General features: G+C 40.6%; 1 protein-coding gene across 1 annotated transcript; it reads left to right on the forward strand.

The window, feature by feature from the left end:
- Nucleotides 1-1,495: 1,495 nt before the first annotated feature.
- On the forward strand, nt 1,496-19,016 carry LOC111229425 (ral guanine nucleotide dissociation stimulator-like 1). Its single transcript, XM_022755753.1, has 18 exons — nt 1,496-1,575; nt 2,368-2,623; nt 8,401-8,690; nt 10,622-10,666; nt 10,815-10,984; nt 11,633-11,787; nt 11,882-12,193; nt 12,288-12,391; nt 12,624-12,708; nt 13,961-14,035; nt 14,644-14,730; nt 14,835-14,867; nt 15,005-15,126; nt 15,220-15,315; nt 15,969-16,104; nt 16,213-16,467; nt 17,153-17,267; nt 17,953-19,016. The coding sequence occupies exons 2-18, from the start codon at nt 2,435-2,437 to the stop codon at nt 18,105-18,107; spliced, it is 2,424 nt and encodes an 807-aa protein (XP_022611474.1). The 5' UTR covers nt 1,496-1,575; nt 2,368-2,434; the 3' UTR covers nt 18,108-19,016.
- Nucleotides 19,017-22,297: the final 3,281 nt, after the last annotated feature.

Genomic DNA, 22,297 nt, shown 5'->3' on the forward strand with positions numbered 1-22,297 from the left:
TTAACCAGTTTATTGTTGCGTATACATAAATAAAACTCACTGAAACCCTTTAGTTATTTAGACTAGTGGTTCTCAACTATTTTGCTGTGTGACCCTTTCAAATGAAGTGACCCTACATCATGTGTTTTCTTTATTTCTAAACAGCTCAGTATGAACTTGGCCTAATGATGGCTATGTTAGAAGATAGAGGTGTGTAAGTAGGTCAGGTTGTTTTGGGTTTTTTTTTTTCTTATGGGAGTTGCATCCATAACAATTCCACTGTCTGTTTGATGGACACACACACACACACCCACACACATTGCCATAGGTGTGTCAGAACACTGCCATGGTATTATATGATGGGTGTGGCATGTAAAATAAAATAAAGAAATTTGAAATGTTGATTAATATGGGTTTTATGACCAACTCTAAAGCTTTGTAGTATATTCTACAAGCTTTTTATTCTACATGTTCTTCAGGGTTAGAAGTCGGTGCATTCAGTGGGTTGTTTCAGAGTTATGAGTGGAACAAGACAACAATGCGTTGACATAAAATTTTTTATTTTTGAATACTTACATGGGCTATTTTTAAAAGCAAGGACTCCGGTATTATTACTTGAGTAAAAAATTGACTGAACAACTTTCACTTGTGTAGGAGTAATTTTTGTCCAGGAGTATTTATACATATCCACCTGTTTACTCATTATGTAAATAGTACATATAGCCTACCTTATTTTTAAAATATACTTAACATACTATAAAATTAAAAAATTAAAATTAAATTGAACATGTTTAAACAAAAGATTTTTTGGAAAGATCCTCCATGATATTGGACACCGACTGGCTCATAAACAGGTTTAATATATCGGCAGTCAATCAATACATCCGCGCGTATCGACCAATCATCGAGAGGAGGCGGGGCTGCGCTTCCTGGCACAGAGTTTGAATCGCTGCCAGCAGCGTGACAGCGTTTCCGTAACATCTCTCAATCAAACATGTCTGTGCGCTCTGTGTAGCCTTTACATCGTGACACTGTCATGGCTTTATTACGTTCACCTTGTCTGAAGAGTAAACTGTGACCCACTCGCAGGTAAGACGCATTTAAGATCTTATCAACAAACTGAATATCATCAGCCTGTCGAATTCAAATCAGTATATATACTGAAAAATGAATGGATTATTTTGAATGTGCATTTTCTTTAAGCAGAATCAAACCATCCTGATGTAGCCTGTCCTGCAGTGTTTGTATCTATGGTCCAGGTGAAAATGAGGGCAGTGTCTTATTCCAGTGAGGAGGTTGTGGCCTGGAACAATGAGATGTAAAATACAATCAAAACTGCATGTAATTATATATCTCAGAGTACAGCCAAACAGGGAGGAGGCCAGCCCAACACACACACACACACACACATACAAACATGCGCAGAGCATCACCCACCCACAAACACAAAGAACAATCCGTCCTCTGATAAATACCAGAGTCTTCATCCAAGTTTCACACTGTCTCTGCATGATTAGTCCAGCTGGAGAGACACAGCTCTGAACGTGGCCTTCATCAGGATTCATGAGATGCTGATTCAGGAGAAGCAAAATTACAGTTAAGTGATTATTTTCTTTACTTTTGTGGGTGTTTAATTTTATTAAAACAATTGTTTGAATGCTACGATATCCTGATTTTTCTGGTAAAAGAAACACTGGTAGGCCTACACCATAGTTATGATTGGTTGTGCTTTGTATATGTAAATGAATAATGTGAATTTTATACCTATAAGAAGTATTTTATGGTTATTGACCGTAAAGTTACAGACTCTTTCCTTGCAGTCTTCATGTTTTCCTTAAGTGATTAACATGCCACTTTAGCATACAAAATGTGCCAGTGCTGTCAATTCAGTAAAAGCAAAGCTGACATTTATATGCTCTATACGGTGTGTTTTTTATATTTGTTTGTGGCACAGATTGTTGCCAGCTATAAAGTTGTTCCAATTCAAGAGACAATTCCTCAGTTCATTAAGACAAAATAGGATTTTATAGGTTATAGGTTGTAGCTCCTGTCTGTAGTTAAGGGGTTTTACATGCAGCTTTTTTCTTATGAAGAGAATTATCTGAATTCAAATTGTTTATGTTATCTGTGCTGCTGGTAATTGGCTGAGCCATTTGCCCTGTTTCTAACCCAGCATGGTTAATCTAATTGTGATTTCATACTCATGTTTAACTGCCACTGACCCAGTTTTTTAGAGCTGGTCTGTGTTTAATGAAACCAGGGGGTTTTATAATGTAAGTTGCTAACGCTTTCAGCTGACCTGGACACTACTCTGATGTTTGGAAATAAAGAAAATGATAGTGCGAGGGACTGTGGCTGACTGTACTCACGCTCTCCTCCCTGACACAGATGAGGCAGCAGGTGTGGGAGAGATCTGACGAGGTGTGTGGGCCTGTAGCGTGACACAGAGCTGGAGATGAGGACCATTCTCGCTGTGTGTGGAGGCGGTGATGGTGGGGAGTCCCGCGGCCTCCGCAGCAGGATGGGCAGAATGAGGAAGCTGCTGTGGCTGAGGCCGAATCAGTGCGTGGACGTCCACATGGACACGGAGCCCGGCGTGTGGCTGAGGAGCTTCCAGATGTTAGACACTGATGCGCAATATGAGGTGAGTTATGACAAAACTACACAGGCTTTCAAACATCATCCAGAGAGGACTTCCTTCATCTGACATTGTTAACTGACATTCATTTTGTTGCATTTTACAAATTCTCTCGTCTCAACATCTTAATTAAGTTCAGTGATTTCTTACATCAGGGTTGTCAGAATATCATACATGGAAATAACAAAAAGAGGTCAGAGCATCAATATACTCATCTCCACTGTAAACACCCAGGTTTTTCCAAGCCTTTGGTCAAACAGGTCTGTAGAGGTCATCATGGAAACATAGAAATATTAACGTTTCTGGGGTATTCCACTTAGCACTAGGAGATATTGCAGTATAATATGATATGATATGATATGATATGATATAGAACATCCACTGGGAATTTGGTTATTAGAATTTCAAGATTTATATGTTAGTTAATGGATTAAATTAGTTAACGGATTCAAATGTCTGAGCCTGTTTGACTACTAGAGTTCAGTGAAAAGATCAAGTCACACCTTTGACTGGTAGTAATGAATCACTGACCTAAACGGCTGTAACAAACAATCATTTTCATTAGTGATTCATCTACAGATTTCTCCTCTTAATTAATGGATCTATAAAATTTCAGGAAATATTGAGAAATGTCCATATTGATGTGGACAAACAATCCAAAACCCCAAAGGATGTTGTTGAATTTGTTGATTGTGAATCAATTAATCAACTAATCATTCCAGCTCTACACCAATATTTGCATTTTCCTTGATAATTGATTTAAGAGATTAATCAGTTGTCAAATAGTGTTGTGTGTTACAAACCGTTCCAACATCAACACCAGTAACATGTGTTGGCATCCTACAAGTGCTACCCTTTAATCTCCCATCAGCCCCTTTAGTATAGAGGTAATGTTATTTTGAATTGTTGATATGGCTCTTTTCATTTGAATTAACTGTTTCCTAGATGAAGTTTACCATTAGATTTAGTTTCCTCTGTCATTTACAAGTCAGGAATCTATCACTATGAGGGCTGATTTGGCTGCTGATGCACTCACTGTATCTGTATCTGTATCTGTGATGGAACAGTCATATATTCAGTTGCTGTTTACACTGGGTTTTTCTCTGGGGACTTCCACCATTGTTCCCATTATGCTGAACATGTTTTCACTTGAGGCGTCATTCACAGCAGGAGCTATATTCTCGTCACTGAGAAGGAACTGCAGTGGACAGATCATATTCCTGTGGGTGTACTGTACATTTTCAGCTAAAAGCCGTGTGAAGTTTTGAGGAAGTTACTTCAACCAGCATATTTCGGCATCATCGTGTTTTGGCTCATTGCCTGCCTGCCACCTCATCACCCATTCATGTGTCTAATTAGTACTAATTGTGGGTCTCTCCTGGCACTGATTCTCTGCTCCTTTGTTCGGCCTCTGTAGAAAGGCCGGGTGGCATGGACAAACAGGGGAGAATGATGGTAGATTTTCAGTTCAGAGAGAAGGAGAGAAACTCATTAGAGAAACAAAAAGCTCATTCTTCTCTTTTGAGCTACAAAGGCAGTGGACGGCCTGATTAAAGACATCCCATTTTTTCTGCTTGTCAGTTTTACTATAATTTTTTGCTTCTAGTCAATTTAATGTAGGAAATTTTTCAGTCCCACCAAAAGCTCTTAGTTTACACATTTTTCCAGATACGTGCTTCGTTGAAGCCACAATGTTGACGTCGCTTTTTAGGAGCACGGCAGACCGGTTTCATGTGGTATGTCCCCACTACTCCCCGGTCACCATAGGCAGGGACATAAGCTAGAAGCTGTTGAGAAAAACTGTCCCGACTGGATTCTTTTAGATTCAGAGGCATTGGCATGCACTGTTCGTAGCTTCTAGTTGACAAAAATATCTCCATGAGAATCTTGCATTCAATCTCTTCCTGCAAAATTATCTGTGGTGATCTTGAAAAGTTGAAAATAAACATTTCCTGATAGAAAGTGTAGCTTGTTTAAAGCTGTCGGGCCTGTTCTTGATCCAGATAGACAACCTGAGCAAATTGGATTCTTTGAAAGATATCTCTTTAATGTTTGGCCACCAGATGTCACAATATTGTCTCTGCCAAAGTTTAGAAACAACATGTCCACAGTGAATTGAATAGAAAATCTATGACAGTCATGAGCTGGACCTAAAGTTGGGATACAACCACACTAGTAGTGGTGTCTTAGATTCGGTGTTTTAGTAGAAATTTCTATAAACGTATTCACATAATTCACCTTCACACATGGATGTTAATCCATCCACCTATTAGCTATACTGCTTATCCTTTGAGGGGGAGCTGGACCCAATCCCAGCTGACAAGCAAGAGGGGGGTGCACCCTGGACAGGTTGCCAGTCTATGACAAGCTAGACAAACAGCCATTCATATTCAAATTCACATGTATGGACAATGTAGAGTCACCAGTTAACCAGTTAACCTAACCTGCATGTTTTTGGACTGTGGGAGGAAGTTGGAGTCCCTAGACGAAACCCACGCAGGCACAGGGAGAACATGCAAACTCCAAGTCAGACAGCAGGTCCAAAACCAGAACTTTCTTGCAAACCACTGCACAACCGTGCCGCCCACATGGATGTTAATGCGCCATGAAAATAATAATAATTCATTATGTAATATGTGTCTTATACCAACACTCATAAGGCATAAGGTAGACAGTCAAGCCTCAGAATAATATCTCTTTTCTCTTTTTTGGATGAAAGGTTTCAAAGTCTTACAAAGGGTTATAATACGTGGGTTTGTGACTGCACATCTTCTGCTTCAAGAGAAGTGAATGAGTGTATTCATATTCTGCAGTCATACTGTCGGCCTCTAGCTGAGGCAGGATATGAACCATTATGGGGTTTTGTTGATCCTGACACCAGAGCCCACAGCCTTCATCTCTAACTGGGAATACTGGCTGTCCCAGGTCCACAGTCACGACACTGTTGGATGTCTTATCAATGACAAAACATCATATATATTTACATTTACACTAACTTTTACTACTGCACTGTACTCTTGAAGCTTTACGTTTCTTTAAGTAATATTATTTCAAATGAAGGACTTCTCTTCTACTGTTTGAGTAGTTTTTGCAATGGGAAATAGTTTAAAGGGTTTGAATACTTTTCCACCACTGAGCTCATAGGTTGACCCCATGTGTACGCTACTACCACCAGCTGTACTGTAAATAGCTGCTGAAACAGATAGAATAGTACTGATAACTGTAATATTAATTAAAGTAATAGGGACAAGCTATTAGGTAGCCCTCTAACTTTTTATTCGATTTAGTTTTGTTTTTACTTGCAACAATGTCAGCAGTAACAATGGCATTTATTTCCAGTCAGAGCCTCATATTTAAAATCTGCATAATATAATCTAAAACCATGTATCCTTTTATTGTCATTGGTCCATATTATTAGCCCCGCCCATACTTGACTCATTAGCCACGCCAAGTGAAGTGCTGCTCATTCCCTGTCCCTTCTCCGCTGTCAAACTGGTTCGTCCACTGCCTGTGTTCAACTCCTGTGCCTGGACATAATTCATCTTCACATTTTATCGCCTTCTCAAAAATGAGAGTGTCCGAAATAATTCAGACTGAAGTGAGCTGTCGGAGGACGCAGCTGAGTCCTTGACCACCGCGGTGCTGTTACCACAGCAACAGCAGCAGGAGTTTGGGATTTATTCACTCACAAGAGCGAGATAAACATGGGAAAATGGCATTTATCGATGGTAGGTTTAATGACGTAAAACTTTTTATTTGTTTTTCGGGTTTACACTAGTAGTAAACCTAATTATTTTCTCTCTGGCCACCAGCACAAACACAACGATAACATGACTATGAGTGGAGGCTGTGTAGATCCACCAGTCTCATTGTGTTTGGCAGCTAGCACACTGGTTTTTGTCTTGAGTTTCTGTCATGTGATATCAGGTGTTTTCAAGCATAGGCTGCTTCTTTTGTTAGATGTGTGCCAGATAACTCAGAGAGTATGAACACATGCTTTTTTACCAGTCCAGTCATAGAGCCTCATTCCAGGGCTGTGAATACTTGTTGAAGATGGACTGACAACCAGGTATTCTGCTCAGCGTCGGGCTTCATTTTCATAACAACTCTCCTCAGTCTGGGTCCTGTGCTTTGTACTTTCACTATTATTAGGCACACCTAGCTTTTACAGTCTAATTCAACAGCCCGACAATAAATCCTACCTTCACAACTGTACACATCTGTTGCAAGTCTTAATCTAGGCTAAATTTGAATCAGAACACTTTATTGATCCCCAGGGGGAAATTAGTTAAATGATTGATATTATTATTTCTCTGTTTTGATTAGGACTATCAGTTGTCTCCTGAATGAGTTGTAACCTGAATGACTTCTGCAGTCAGCACATTCAGAGTACAGGTGTAACGTATTATTTTTATAAATTTTCTTGAACCAACATCCACTAACTTGTCACATGACGTTACAGTAAAAAAACAATCTTGTATTAGTGGGGTTTAATTGAATATTATTGTTCATTTCTTTTTTTCTTTTTTTTTATGGGACCCCAAGGTCATTATTTTTTATTTTCCCTTTTATTGGTGAAATAGTGTGACAAAAGATGACATATATATGACTAATATAAGATGACATAGTAGACAAATGCTAACATATAACATTGGTGGAATAGTGTGACAAGCCAAAAAAAGAAAAAAAAACACATGAGATGACAGAAGATAGGACAAGTGCTAACATATAAGATCAATAATAGGCAAGCATACAGACAATACTATGAGGCTATTCATGTTTTCTCGGTCCTCGTGTTAAATGATTGCAAAAAAATCAACATTTGCCACACTATCAGATATTAGATATTATTCATGTTGTTGTTTGCAAATGTCAGGATTTTGTCCAGTAAAACACAGCATAAAATTATTTCAATTTCACTCTTTGATAAATAAAATGTTCTTTATCAAATAAAACACTCTGATGCAGAGCTAATTTTCCAATAATTGTTGTGATATTATAGTTGTCCATATCCTTGACACTTGCATGCCTTCACTTCTCCCCTTCAAGACCAGTTCAGAGCCAACAAAGACCTCCTGATCTCTCGTCACCACCTACCATTGCTTCTCTACAGTTTGTAACATGTGATGATATTTGAGGAGAAATGTGATGCTGTTGTTATCCTTAAAAACAAAAAACAAAACAAGTGTAAAGACAGAATTGAATTAAGAAAAAACTGTGTCATAGACGTAAACACGTCGGGCAGTGAAAGCCTCTCTGGCAAGTCATCGGTCCAGTCACCAGGTGTCTGTCTGCGTCACAGTTCAAGGTTGGGTCACAGCCAGAATCTCAAGAATGAGGTTAATTGACATTGAGTTTGACCCTTTTAATGACATTACTCGGTTTGAAGGCTTATTGCATTTGTCATGAGGTATTTGTTGCAGATATGTGAGATTGTCACAGTCATTCAGTTAAGCAGCCTGCGTCGAAGGAGCTTCATGACTGTTTAGAAAGCTATGAATTTATATAAGGTAGGAAACATACTGAGGATATTTAGTTTAGTTTCATTTCTGCAATGCATGTATTTGCACAAAATGAGCTTATATTGAGAAATACAAATGTGCACTTCTTCTAAATGTTCAGTGAATTATTGTTTTTCCATTTTGTTTTATGTGACACTTCAACTAGCTCTCAAGTGCATTATTTAGTAGCCTGTACTATCATAAAGAAATGAGGAAAATAGGCCATATTATGTATTTGGCCTATTATTTGCCAGATCTTGATGACCTTGTATTTCTTCGCAGGACCCAGTGCAGGAGTGGGGGGAGGAGGAGGAGGACGGTGCCGTGTTTGGCATCACACTGCGTAGGGAGCCCGTGATGCCGAGCTCTGACACAGCAGAGCTCCCCACAGCCTTCAGCTTCGTCCAGTACCACACGGTGAAGGTTCGCAGGCTCAAGGCTGCCACCCTGGAGCGTCTGGTCACCCACCTGCTGGACACCGAACACCAGGAGCCTGACTTCACCCGTGTGTTCCTCTCCACCTACAGAGCCTTCACCTCGGCCAGCACCCTCATTGAGCTGCTGTTTCAGAGGTGAGAAACTGTCCACACCGAGGCTCTGCAGAGTCTTGTTGAGCTGAGACATAAGTTAACAAAAACCATGAGGGCACAGTCAGCTGCTCTGTAAGCCCACATATTAGGTCATTGTTGATGTTTGACTCAGAGGGATCTGCTCCGTTCAACACTAAAGATTTCTCCTGACGGAGATCCTGTGTTCAAAAGACTAGTTTGACATTCTGGGAAAGTTGCTTATTTGCTTTCTTGCTGAGAGTTAGATGAGAAGATTAATACCACTCTCAATAAGCCACATATGATGCTACCGCCAGCAGCTGTTAGCTTAGCTTAGCATAAAGATTGGAAATGGGGAAATGGGTAGCCTAGCTGTTTAATGTGACAGAATCCACTTACAGCTTGCAGTTTTATGGGAGATTTAATGACCCTTGGGCAGAGACAGCTGACCGCTTCCAGTCTTTATGCCAAGCCAAGTTAACCAGTTGCTGGCTACAGCTTCATATTTAGTGTATAGACATGAGAGTGGTGTCGATCTTCTCATCTAACTCTTGGAAAGTGAATAAGTGCAGCTGACTTGAAAAACGGCCTATATTTTGTGCTTGGAAAAGTCTATTCCAAAGACTAAATCACATGGATTTTTTGATAAAATAATAAAAGGGATAGAAGTTCATGAAACAGTAGTAACAGTAAAACGGTTTTTAGGATTTGACTGAGTTGAACTAACTGACTAATTTTACCATATGAAAAGTGACATCAGTTAAGTGTTATTGGACCTTGTGACACCTCTCGTTATCAAAGCACAATACAGATTTGATGGTTCTAGTATTTGCGTCTTTACTTAGTACTCATTGATTTGTTATTCCGGTGTGTGCTACTCTTTAAAAAGTGTGTCACTGTATACAAATGTAAATAGAGCTTACTGTACGTGTAACCCAAGTTTTACAGCATGCCTCAAGGACAGGACAGGACAGCAGCGTAACACCATCTCTGTTGACCCAGGGCAAGTTTCTATGACAGGTCTTATCGTCATGAGTTGAACAAAGCACCCAGGAGCTTTGTTTCATTCCTGAGTTGTCATGATGACACCCGCCACACCCAACGGAGGAGCTTCTTCATGTGACTGAAGCTCAGATTTAATTTTGCAAATGTTCATCTGCAACTAATAAGTGTCACAAATAGACTCCTTGGCCATTAGCTCTTCCCAAGGGGCCACTTATAGAAATTAGTAGACATTTCCCAAGGAGGTTTTCTTTCTCTCTATCAGTTCTTTATCAGTGCTTTAAAGCTCACCTTTGCTTAATGTGCTACATATTGCCGCCTGTTTGAAATTGGCCATTAGTACTGTGGGGTAGGTATGTTATTTGTCAAACAGTCGCCCTCATATCTGAGGTGCTGGTGGCAACAGGTTTCCTGTGAGCTTGATGTGAGCTCGGCCTCAGGGTAACCTGGGAAGTGTGTTTTCCCTCCTTTGCCTTACAGGATTTTGTACGGGATGTTATGTTGCTGTCATTACCTTCTAAACCACCTGTACTGTAGCGTGACAGCTCCTGCGTGATTGTGATGTTGATGACGGTGATTGTTATTTTATAAACTCCAGACATAGCATTCTATCATTTGCTCCCTAAATGTGACCTGTTACTTTTCATTGTGCACAAGCACCTTCATTTTAAATTTCAGGTACTTTAGTCACATATATATTTTTACGATGCCATTATTAATCACTGAGGGTGACATTTGTCTGTTTGCTCTTCAAACCTCATAACAAGGCCACAGTGTCTCTTCAGGGATTTAAAGTGTTGCAGGACATTTCCACAGGAAGTGAACAGTCACAGAGGATCAGCCCAGTGAGCTTGGTTGTTTACAGGATGTTTTCTGTCACCAGGTCACAGCACTGTTCCACCACTGATATGTAGTTCTCAGATGATAGATAACTGTGTTTTCCTTTTCCACAGAGAGGACTTAAACGCCAACCTGGACAACACGGTCTGCCCTCGCAGGTAGGTGTCGTCACTCTTCTGTTTACAAAGATTATTTTGGTTTTGCCAAATTGAGTTTAATGTAGTAAAATCAAAGCTTAACATTGGCTCATACTACAGCAGCCTTTTATTACTGTCCTACTAACTAACCTCACCCCCCTCCCCTCAGTACCTTACCCCCTGTGATTCGGCTGTGGCTGGAGGAATACAGTGAAGACTTCCATGAGCCCCCTCCGCACCAGGCCCTCAGACTGCTGTGTGTGCACCTGCGACATCGTCTGTGCTTCAGACGTTTGGCTCAGACTGCTGAGACCCTACTCAAGAGGGTCCAGGAACGAGGTACAAAGAAATGAGAGATGCGGTCACATATTGTCTGTTAATGTCCTGCCACCACAATCCATGTACTGCAGCCACAGTGCTCTCACGGTGGTGTCTGTGCATGTGTACTCTAGATACATGATGTATTAAATACATGATCTGATGGAGTTTCAGCCACTTTGCTGCATAGATTTTCATATTAAAGGAAACATGGTTTGCAGACGATCCATCTGTTACACCACTTCTATTATAAATGAACCATCCTTTTATTCAAAGTAGATTCACTGCTCCAGACTGTCAAGGACTCTGTTCAACAGCTCTACAATTTTCATTCAGTGCAAACAAATTTGGCGTTAGAATGAGAGAATGAATAGCGAGATAGCAAGAAGAAAAGTAACATTATTTAGCATGAAAAGTGGCTGTGACTCTTTTGAGACAAATACTCATGCTATTCACTAAAACAGACTCCTGCAGATAACATGAAATACCTCATTAATTCCTCCTTTTGTTTTAAAAAAAACAAAAACAAAACAAATCATGGTAATAAAAAAGGACATTTTGACTCCACTTTCTTTCTCCTTCATGCTGTGGTGCTTTGTTGCACGTTCGCCCGTGTTCTCTGCTAAACGACCTGTTTTGTTGTCATTTATGATTGCGTGTGTTCGACAGATTGCAGCCACTCACTGCACAGGGGTGAATCACTGCAGCAGGAGCCCAGAGATCAGGTGGACGGAGGAGAGACGTCCGTTAAGGAGGAAGACAGATACAGCTTCATGGACTGCCCTGTCAGAGAAATAGCGGAGCAGCTGACCAGACTGGACGCCGTAGGTTTCAGTAACAAATATCTCAAAGCTCCCTTCCATGTCACCGCGGGTCACTCACTTATATCGTGTCTCCTTGTCCTTGTCTCTCCCTCAGGACCTGTTTGTCAGAGTGGTGCCCTTCCACTGCCTGGGCTGCGTCTGGTCACAGCGTGACAAGAAAGAAAACCGAAACTTGGCACCCACCGTCCGCGCCACCATCTCCCAGTTCAACGCCGTCACCAACCGTGTCATCACTTCGCTCCTCTGCCCGTCCTCACCCAGCCCTTCCACTTCCTCTCCCATCTCATCACCCGTCTCCTCCTCTACCTTCCTGTACCCCTCCACTGCCCCGAGCTCACCTCGCTCCTCGCACACCAACCCCTCCCACAGAGCACGCATCATTGAGAGGTGGATCGCCATTGCACAGGTCAGGGAAGAAAATAATTTGAAGTTACTGACAGTTACTGACATAAATCTTTTGTGAAAAAAAAAGCATAACAACTGTGCATATGTCTCTGCAGGAGTGCAGACAGCTGAAGAATTTCTCCTCTTTAAGGGCCATCCTTTCAGCGCTGCAGTCCAACGCCGTGTATTGCCTCAAGAAGACCTGGGCTGCTGTCAGCAGGTCAGCAAATGATTTCAAGACAGAACTTATAAAACAGACTTCTGTCAAATGAACCACTGAGTTACTTTTTAGGGCACGAAGTGATAAAAATGGAAGTGAAAATTGACTGAGAAAGAATAAAGATATTAAATCAATGGATTACAGTGAATTATTAAATGTTTTTGAGCGTGCCGAATATCGACTCTACAGAAAGAAAAATTGTCTTAACAGATTGAATATGTTTTGGTTTCAGGGAAAGCATGGCCACCTTTGACAACCTGTGTGAGACTTTCCCTGATGAGAACTGTGTGCTAACCACCAGAGAGATCCTTGTGGAGGTAAACTGGTGTGTGGGGAAATGTGGACTAATGACCATGCCTAATTAATGAGGGAAAGAACTGTACAGCTATTATTTCAACAAGTGAGCTAGTTGTTTCCCGAGGAATGGGTGGTAACAGGTTACTTCCTACTGTGCAGCATGGAAGCTTTGTTTGACTTGTTGATGCCTGTTTTTCCTTCATAAAAGGCTCCTGGGATTCTGCATTGTTAAAACTGTACATACAATTAGTTGACTGACAGAAAATTAATTGGCAGCTATTCTGTCAATTTAGTTGTGTAATCAATCAAAAATTTCAACTGCTCTCTGATTGCAGTTGATTTGCTTTTCTCTATTTTTCTCTAACTGTAAAAACACTGTATTTAGGTTTTGAGTGTTTGTAAGACAAAACAAGATATTTAAAGATGTCACCTTGGACATTTTTCACTATTTTCTGACATTTTACAGCATTCAGCTTTAATTCATTAATTGAAAAATAATCGACAGAATAAAGAATAATGAAAATACCTGTAACCTCAGTGTATTATGAAAAGTGTTCCACACTCATCAACCTGTCAGTATGATTCTCAGAAAAGTCCCTCTCTTAAACATCTGATAAATAATGTTTTTTGCATAAATGGCCTCTAATAGTTAATTAGTTTTCCTCTTTATGGCCTAATCTCATGTTTTCTTTTGTCTTTTTTTTAACAATTTAAATCTAAAGATTGGATGTAAGTCTCCAGTTCCCTTGCCACTGTGTGTCCTTTATCCCATGTGCAAAACAATTGATATGAATGTGTATTCAGTGATATCGCTGTTATCAGCAGCCAGGTTTCTATGAAACAATGGAAGAGCCGTTCTTAGTGGCCAAGACAAATAAAACCACAAATAAAAGTGGCACCGGTGCTAATCAAGATGTATTTATTTCATTGACTGCATGCTGTCTAATAGTCTCTTAGCGCGCACACACACACACACACACACACACACACACACATACACATACACATACACATACACACATACACATTCACATACACATACACACACACACACACACACACAGTGCACACCTGAGGGGATAAATAACACAACAGGGTGTAACTATGTGGATAGGATTGTTTGGAAGCCATAGGTTTCACACAGTCTCCCACACCCTGCAGCAGGTGTCAACTCTGAAAAGAACAAACTGTAAACTCACACCCAGCTCTCACATTAACATTCAGTTCATTTGTTCTATCAGCACTGACGTGACTGCCGTCTGTTTTCTGCAGGATGCGAGTCACCCAGACAGCAGTGCCACCCCGGGCCCTAAATCTCCGCAGCTCTGCTCAGTGTCCAGACAGATGGTAAGAAAATAGTCATACAGTTTGGAAATAACCTTGTTCTCGGTTTGACCGCCAGAATAAAGTGAACTTGTCAGCTATGTGAGCCAGTGAGAAAATGAAAGGCAGAGATATATTTCTATCTGCCTGGATCATCAGTTCTCCTTCCCTAAATGTCACATGTTTTCAAGCTAAAATAGACTTCAGATTTCCAGTTCCCTCTTCTTCTTTTTCAGTCTGTTCATTTAATGGAAAAAGTTTGCACAGTTACAACTCGCGTGACTGTTGGTGTTCTCCCTTACATAGGAGAGGATATAAAAGCTGACGTGTGTGCAGTGTTTCCCACAGTTCAGCGGTTTACTTAGTCTGGGTGGTGCTGTGTGTAAATGTTTTATAGCCCCCATAATCACTCTGTTTAAATAGTGATGGTCTTGTGCTTTCACTTGTGTGTGGCTCAGTTTCTTCTTGTATTTTCATTGAGTTATCTTAATATCCTGTCTGTGCAACTGTATTAAATTGACATATTGAATTAAAATATTTAAGAGAAAAATGAATAAGTTGATTCTCTCTTTTGACATTCAAGCAGTCATACTGACCAAAATGTAAACGAACGGCTTGGTTTTTGCCCTCAGAGCTTAAGCAGAGGTGTTGTGCCGTACCTGGGCACTTACCTGACTGTCCTCACCATGCTGGATACAGCACTGACTGACACTGTGGAGGTGAGTACACATCACACCCACAAACCCAACTTTTGTTTTGTTTTCATTTGTTCTATGGTACTTTAATAGATTTATGATGCCATATTGTTTTTCCTTTTACACAGGGAGGACTCATCAACTTTGAGAAGCGCAGACGGGTAGGTGTCGCCCCCTAGTGGTGTCTTATATGAATGACTACCAACATCCTCAGTTTATATTTTACACTCTGTCATTCTTTTCTGTTCCAGTAGTTTACCTGTGCCTTGTTTTATTATTTTTTTATTTATTTTTTTAGGAGTTTGAGATTCTTTCCCAGATTCGACAGCTCCAGGCTTCCTGTTCCCACTACAGCCTTTCAGTGAATCCTCACATCACTGCCTGGCTGCAGGCACACACACTGCTCACAGACCAGGAGAGGTGAGACACACACTGACACCCGTGCAATTCAGTATCGAGACAATTAAAGCTGCTGGCATCACATCTTAGTCTCTGCTTTTCTGTCCTCTGAAGCTATGAACTGTCCCGTGAGCTGGAGCCTCCAGTCGACCCCTGTCCCAGCTCTCCCAACTCATGGAGCAGTCGCCTACTCACTAAGAAGCTCGCATCGTAAGTCTGGAAGATCAGCTTCATGTAAAACCTGTCAGAACTCAGTGTGTTTTGGATTTATTCAAAAAGTTAAAGGTCCCATATTTTATGCTTTTCCTGTGTTTTATTTAAGTGTTGATCTATAAGAAATTATATTTGTGGTTTTAAGTACCAAAAACCTGGCATGGCTGAGAGCGGTGACTGCTTTGTCGTGTCACAGAAGTCCTGATGCTGGTTTTAAGGCTCAGTTTCTGAATACAGGTTGTGTGCATTTCTCTGTGGACTGAGCGCTTTGATACTTTCACAGTATTAATATAGAACCTAGACCTGCTTTATAATCAAATAACACATGGAAACCTCACTGTATACAATTTGGGACCTTTTAATGTAGTTGTGCATAATGATAGAATGATAGACACACAGTAATAGATAATTGTGTGATACATACAGTGTTTGAAATGTCCTGTTAATTAACAATTAAATAAAACTTAACATATGTTTTTAATAATAAATGGCTGAAGTCATGAACATAAAAAAGTCTCCTCTAATGCTGGAATCAGACACTAGAGGACTCAGTATTTGTTTACTGGTGTGTGATCCAGTGATGCTTTATAAACAAAAAAGTTTTTGGAAAAACAATTTCAGCCAACCTTCAGGTTGAATTGTGTGTGCAGGTTGCGAACAGCCAGTGACAGCTCCCTGAGGAAGACCCACGCTGATCAGATCAGTGTGTCATCTTCGGGCTCCAGCAGTTCAGACATGGAGGACCTCTCCGTCCCTCAGCCCTCCCCCCTCAGACTCAAACTCAAGGTATGAGCAGCAGCTGTTTGTTGTCAGCAGGGACATAGCTGGTTTAAAAAAAGGGGGGAAACTGGCAGGAACCAAATATTGATATTTTCTCCCGTGTCTTCTCCTCAGTCTCTCTCGGGCTCTCTTCACAACGTAGCAGAGGACTTCTCCTCCTCCTCCTCTGCCAGTCTGTCCAGCTCCTCCTGCAGCTCTTCTCATCCAGACCTCAGCTCCTCCTCTCTGGCGCTGAGCCCTGAGTCCTTGTCCTCCAGCTGTTCTCCTCAGGCCTCACTGCCCGTCTACAACAAACAGGTCGCAGACTCATGTATCATCAGGGTCAGTGTGGAGTCTGTCAGCAACGGAAATGTCTACAAGAGCATACTGGTGAGGACGGTGGTTTTGTAACTGTGTTTTGCTGAGCCAGCCTGTTGTTGTCTGATTTTAGTTTAACACTTTCTAAAAAAAAGGAAAGCAGAAGTGTGAGGAGCTGGTGTTGTTAAATGGCCAGCCATTCAAGAATATTTAAATCAAGGTTACTTTTGAACAACAGGATCAGAAATCTTAACAGTTTTTCAGTGGCATTTGTAAATACTGTAAAGTGATAAGTTGTTATCAGCCCAGGATTAATGAATGAATCCTTCAGCTTGTAGCAGTGAAGCAACATCATCAGTTAGGCTGCAAATGACAATTATTTCCACTGTCAAAGGTTTAAATAAATTGACTTGTTATTCTGTTACCCAATAAATGTCTTCAAATAATGACTGATGTTCACGGCAAGTGACCAGACTTGAAATTAATAATCCCAGTAAACAAAGATCGATAAATGACTGGAACAATTAGGCAATTATGGAATTACTGTTATTACTTTATATTATTATGATGTCTCTTTTTAGTTACAGCTAAGGGCATCATCACTGACATCACTCTTAAAGGCAGGAATAGCTACAAATAAATACTAACTTGTAATTTGTAAATTTACAGGCTTTCAAATTTGTCATTTCACGTTACTAATAAATATTATGGATGCAGATGTGATGTATTGACTCTCACTGTGATGTTTTCTCTCCAGCTGACCAGTCAGGACCACACACCTCAGGTGATTCAGAGAGCTATTGAAAAGCACAACATGGAGGATGTCAGCTGCCACGACTTCAGCCTCTGCCAGAAGCTCAACAATGGAAAAGGTGAGCGTCTCCTCAGGCCTCTGTCCGTCCAGTCTTCTCTGAGTAAAGGTCTAACCTGCTCAGAGCAGGATTATTCCATTGAGCAGGATTTTCCTATTACGTTTTTTTCTATATTATGTTTCTCTGTACAATACAAGATACAAAAAGCAGGTCATCTAATGACAAGCAGTATTAGAGGCGGATCCTGTCCTGTACAAAGCAGCATCAGACTCACTTAAAGCTTAAAAACTTTCTGTAACTTTGAGCCTAACAGGCAGGAGTCATTCCTCTGTTTTCTTTTGCACTGAAAAGAAAAGTCAACCATGAACATTTCTGTGTAAACTGTATAAACTGGCTAAATGAATGCCAATGTTTGATTTTAAAAGCAGGAAAAGTTTAATGCATTAACAGTAAATGGCAGGAAATCCACTGTAGAGGAAGCAGAGATCTGTTCCTTCACTGACACTGCCTGTAATAAACCACGATCCAATTCAGCCACGAAATGGTAATGTTTTTTAGAGGGGGTATAAATTCTCAGTTGGAAAACAACTCTTTCTCTTCACTGCCTTCAATTATGTTATCATTCACCCTAAATAGATTTAAAATGGAGACATTTCTGAAAATTGCTCTCCATGTAATTCTCAGAAATGTAGCAAATGAAATAAAAGTGGGCCAAGGGAAAATAAATGTTCTCTTTCTGCCTCAGAGCTCCTGATCCCCGACAAAGCCAATGTATTTTATGCCATGTGCACCACCGCCAACTATGACTTTGTCCTGCGGCAGCACTGGAGGAGCCCTGGGAAACACCTAGGCTCTTCCTCCAGCCCTGGAGCTCAACCCAAGAGCCGCCACGCCAAGTGATGAGCCTCTGTCCTGACTGGAGGTTAGCAGTCCAACTATACAACAGCGGAGCTGCTCATCTGCACCAACAACCAGACAACAAAACCTGTGGCTGCTTTGTATCCACTCATCACCACGAGGGTGTCGCTGTGCAGCAGATATGAGCCGCTCCGCCACAGAGACCTGAGAGCTTTGACTGAAAAATAACCTGAAGGGGTTCTCAGCAAGAAGTCGTCTTCACTGGGAGCAACACTGAAATGTGTGACACCACAAAATATTGTAGTAGTGTTGGAATAAAACTGATGAAAATGTCCAAGTATACAGAGGAGAGATGCCAAGAGGAACCATTTTGTATTCTCCAGCTGTTCTCTGACCATGTTTGGATTGATGAACCACATGTAGCCAGGACCTGTCTTCCTTAGATAAACACACTTGGATTACATTTTGGATCATATTGAGTCATGAATCCCAATCCACCCAGGGAGAAACACATCAGCTTTTACTGCAGCCAACTATAAGCATCAGGGGCAGCTGGTCTGACACAACGGTCCTGTGTCATAACTCTTCAGGGGAACATGATAAATGTGGACTGACACACTGGGACTTTTCCATCAGCTTGTTTGGCTGAATGAATAACAGGAGTTCCCCAACGAAACAGAGCATGATGAAGAAACGCCAGACAGAATGACTAAATATGGAATGGAAGATGATGAGTAGCTAAATGATCTGGATCAAAACGCGTTTGAAAGACTGCTTGGACGAGGCCTGTTACCTCTGACGTGGAGATTTTATTTGTACAGAGAGTTAGTAATAAGTATTCAGATGTTCAGTCGTCTTCTAGATGAGAATTTAAATGAGAATTTTATCAACTTAAATTATTTAATACATTTCAGTATTTACTTTTTAGAGCAAAAGTGGCATGATAAAAATGTTTGTGTTTTGTTTGTTTTTATGTTTCACTTCATTTCAGATCCTCTCTTCAGCCTTCAGCGCTTCACTGTTCTCAGACATACATGTCCTTAACTTGCTTTGCATCTCTGAAGCTCAACTCTAGATTGCATTAGTTACATTAGAGACTTTGTATGTGAGCATAATATGCACACGTTATAAAAGTTCATATTCAGTTGTCTTGCCTGGTCTGTGGCGTTTCTGTCATTGGGTTCAAAGAGGAGCCGAAATGTTGACATGGCGGTGTGAAGGCTGTGATTCAGGCGAGGCTGCTGGTCACTTTAATGGAGAGCAACTTAATTCAGAATGATAGAACAAGAACAGGCCTTCTGCCATGAATGGGATATAGCTACACCTGCCTACGTGCACTGCTGCGAATGAGATTTACCTGAAGAAAGGCTCTTGTATGTGAAAACGAAGCGTCTCAGTAAGTGAATTTATGTGACATATTTGATCATCTCAGTGATGTGAAATCCTCCACAAAACTAGCAGGCAGCTTTCTGCAAGTACTAATATTGAGTATTGGTGGTATAGTCAAAAAATATAATGAAGTCACTGCTCTCCAGTCACTGAAAGATGTGCACACAGTGGTTCACATCCCTGTTTTAAATTGCTGATTTTGTGAAGAGTTTTGCATCACTGAGTTCAGCTTGAAAACTGCTGAGGTTGGTTAACAGTGAGGTTAAAGGTTGGTAATGAGGTCTGGCAGCTGCAATATATGAAGAAGGAGTCTACAGTTTGTCTGTCTGTCGACTACCATCAGTCGACTTTCCTGTCAAATATCTCCTTAATGTTAAAAATGTAAGTGAAGTTGTCGACATTATGCACGTGATAATTTAAGCCGACGTACCTTTGTTTTCATTTTATTTCAACAGATTCTTTATTTTAAAATTTAATCTAAGCACTTGCTGTTTATAATTAATATTATATGTCCACTAATAAAGCCAATTTACAATTTATCATTGTGCCACAATTTGTAATTTGTATTTGTGTTCTATTGCTTAGAGATTTATGAATTTCTTGAGTCCAGAAGAAAAGGAAAGGCTGTTGTTGGGGCTGCTGGTATCAACACAAGGTCAACTGTTGTGGTTAATATCAAATTTAAGCTTCAATTTATAATGAAATTGAACTCAAATGAACTCAAGCCTTGTCCACCAGCAATGGTGTGACAGTTGTTACAACTGAAACTGTCTGGGTAAATGTAATGGTTGTGGTTTGACCACTAGGTGGAGCCAGACACAGATACTTTGAATGTTTTGTCATGTGCTTTTCATCCTGCTCCTACTCAAAAAACAAATAACTGGTCTTTCCAGCAGTGACCTATATTTTGGCCAACGTGAAGCAAGTTGGAGCAGTTGAGGAAATAAGATTGAGATGAGGGGGAAAAAAACAGATACAATCATCCTGACTGAAGTCCAGCAGAAATGCAGCTAAAATAGAACAAGGAGACGAGATTGGGGTCAGCAGGGTTGCTCTCCAGCCTCTGCACCCTGATGAAGCCTCGAACAATGCAGGAGTTCACAGTGACAGATGTGTGTGGGAAATTGAGACCTGTCTTTCCAGTTCTGCTGCATGTTTTCTGAGCTCTATTTTCCATATTTTGAACACACTTTTCTCTACTTTAACACCTTCACTGTCAAGAAGGGTGTGGTAAGATTTCTAACAGCATAGTGTATAAGTGTAGAGCTGGTACAGAAGCCACAAATGATCTTTCTTTTTTATTTCGTCTTCTCTGTTTAAACCATCCTTTTGACTCCTTTCCTCGGCTCTCCCTTTTATCTGCCCTAAGATTACTACTACTACTTATCTACCCTGTGTTTACCTGTATGAACCTTTTATGTGGTATTGCATTATGGCTTGTATTCAATAGTATATCTACAACCTTATCTTTCATATGTGTGTCATCGCCTGCACAGGATGTCAAGGCAACACTTTCACTCCCATGCTGCCCTCACCCTCATCTGACTACCCATATTACATTAAGGCGTCTGTGTCTGTGTGCTGGAGAGAAAAAAAAAAAAAAGAGAAATAACCAAACTGTGACTTTCCCCCCCGGGGGCAGAGCAGTCTCTTTTTCTGTGCTTGTGGTTGTGGTTCCTTGTTGTCATCCTCTGCTCTATGGCCTCGTGCCTAATTGAGTCTTAATGACTTCCAGTGTGCTCTGGGCCAGATCAGGCCTCTTTCCTGACATGAACTTACTCTGCACAAACTGTTCAATCAACCAACAGGCTGACTAACATTTGGGGAACTGGTATCATGTGAGAGCTTAATATAAATTGGTCTCAGTTCATCCCAGGTTGACTCACAGAAGATGCACTTGTGTTTTGTGGAGTGTTTGTGCTTTTTAATGGAAGAAATGAAGCCTAAAGCAAAAATATAAATCATTAGGAGTTTGACTCAGACTGTGATGCAACAAATAGATACACACACCCATCATTGTGTCCATCTATCAATGCTGCATAATCTAGGAGGTTTTTCATCTGCATCAATATAGTTATTTTGGAGAAATGGCCTAAATCATGTCTGGTAAGATGAGGACTTTGTGCAGAGATGAACTGTGCCAAATTTCAAGCCAAACTCATGACTTACAGCCATAGATTCATGTTGTTCCAGTATCACAGATTGATGCAGTGCCATCAAACCTTGGAGTTTGTTTTCCACAGCAAAACAGCACTAAAAGGCCAATATGTTGAGATGTGCTTTTGCTTTGATCCTTCACATGATTTATGAGTTTTATTAATGGCCAAATGGTGGCGCTATCTGTGCCAAAAACTAAGCCAATTTTCCTTTTTTAATAATTTTTGTTCAGTAGATTTTTGCTCACGAGCTGAAAAACCTGACTTGCCACTGTGTATGAGTACTGAGATACGCAGGGGCAAGGGAGTGTCAAGGTGAGGGTTTCACGTCCTCAAAAATAATCATTTCTTTTAATTCAATCTATTTTTTATTGTTTTGTTGTATGAACACAGATCATAAAGAATATCCACACTCTTGTCCCATGTAGCCATCTGTAGAAAAGTACAGATTTGGTTTGTTTTGTATTTAATTTTCATTTTTTTCTTTAGGCCTCCATCAGAATAAATTAAATCAAATTTCACAACACCTCAGTGGAGAGACATTTATGCACCCCGAGTTTCACATTCAACAGTGTCACACAGTGACACACTTATACATTTAGTCTAAATCCCTCCATACGGTCAGCTATGTCCAAAGTCATGCGTCGCTAATTCCACCTTGTTGTGTCAGTACTGTACATGACTGCC

The sequence above is a fragment of the Seriola dumerili genome, unplaced genomic scaffold, assembly GCF_002260705.1.
Source record: "Seriola dumerili isolate Sdu_G_001 unplaced genomic scaffold, Sdu_1.0 BDQW01000230.1, whole genome shotgun sequence".
Lineage (NCBI taxonomy): Eukaryota > Metazoa > Chordata > Actinopteri > Carangiformes > Carangidae > Seriola > Seriola dumerili.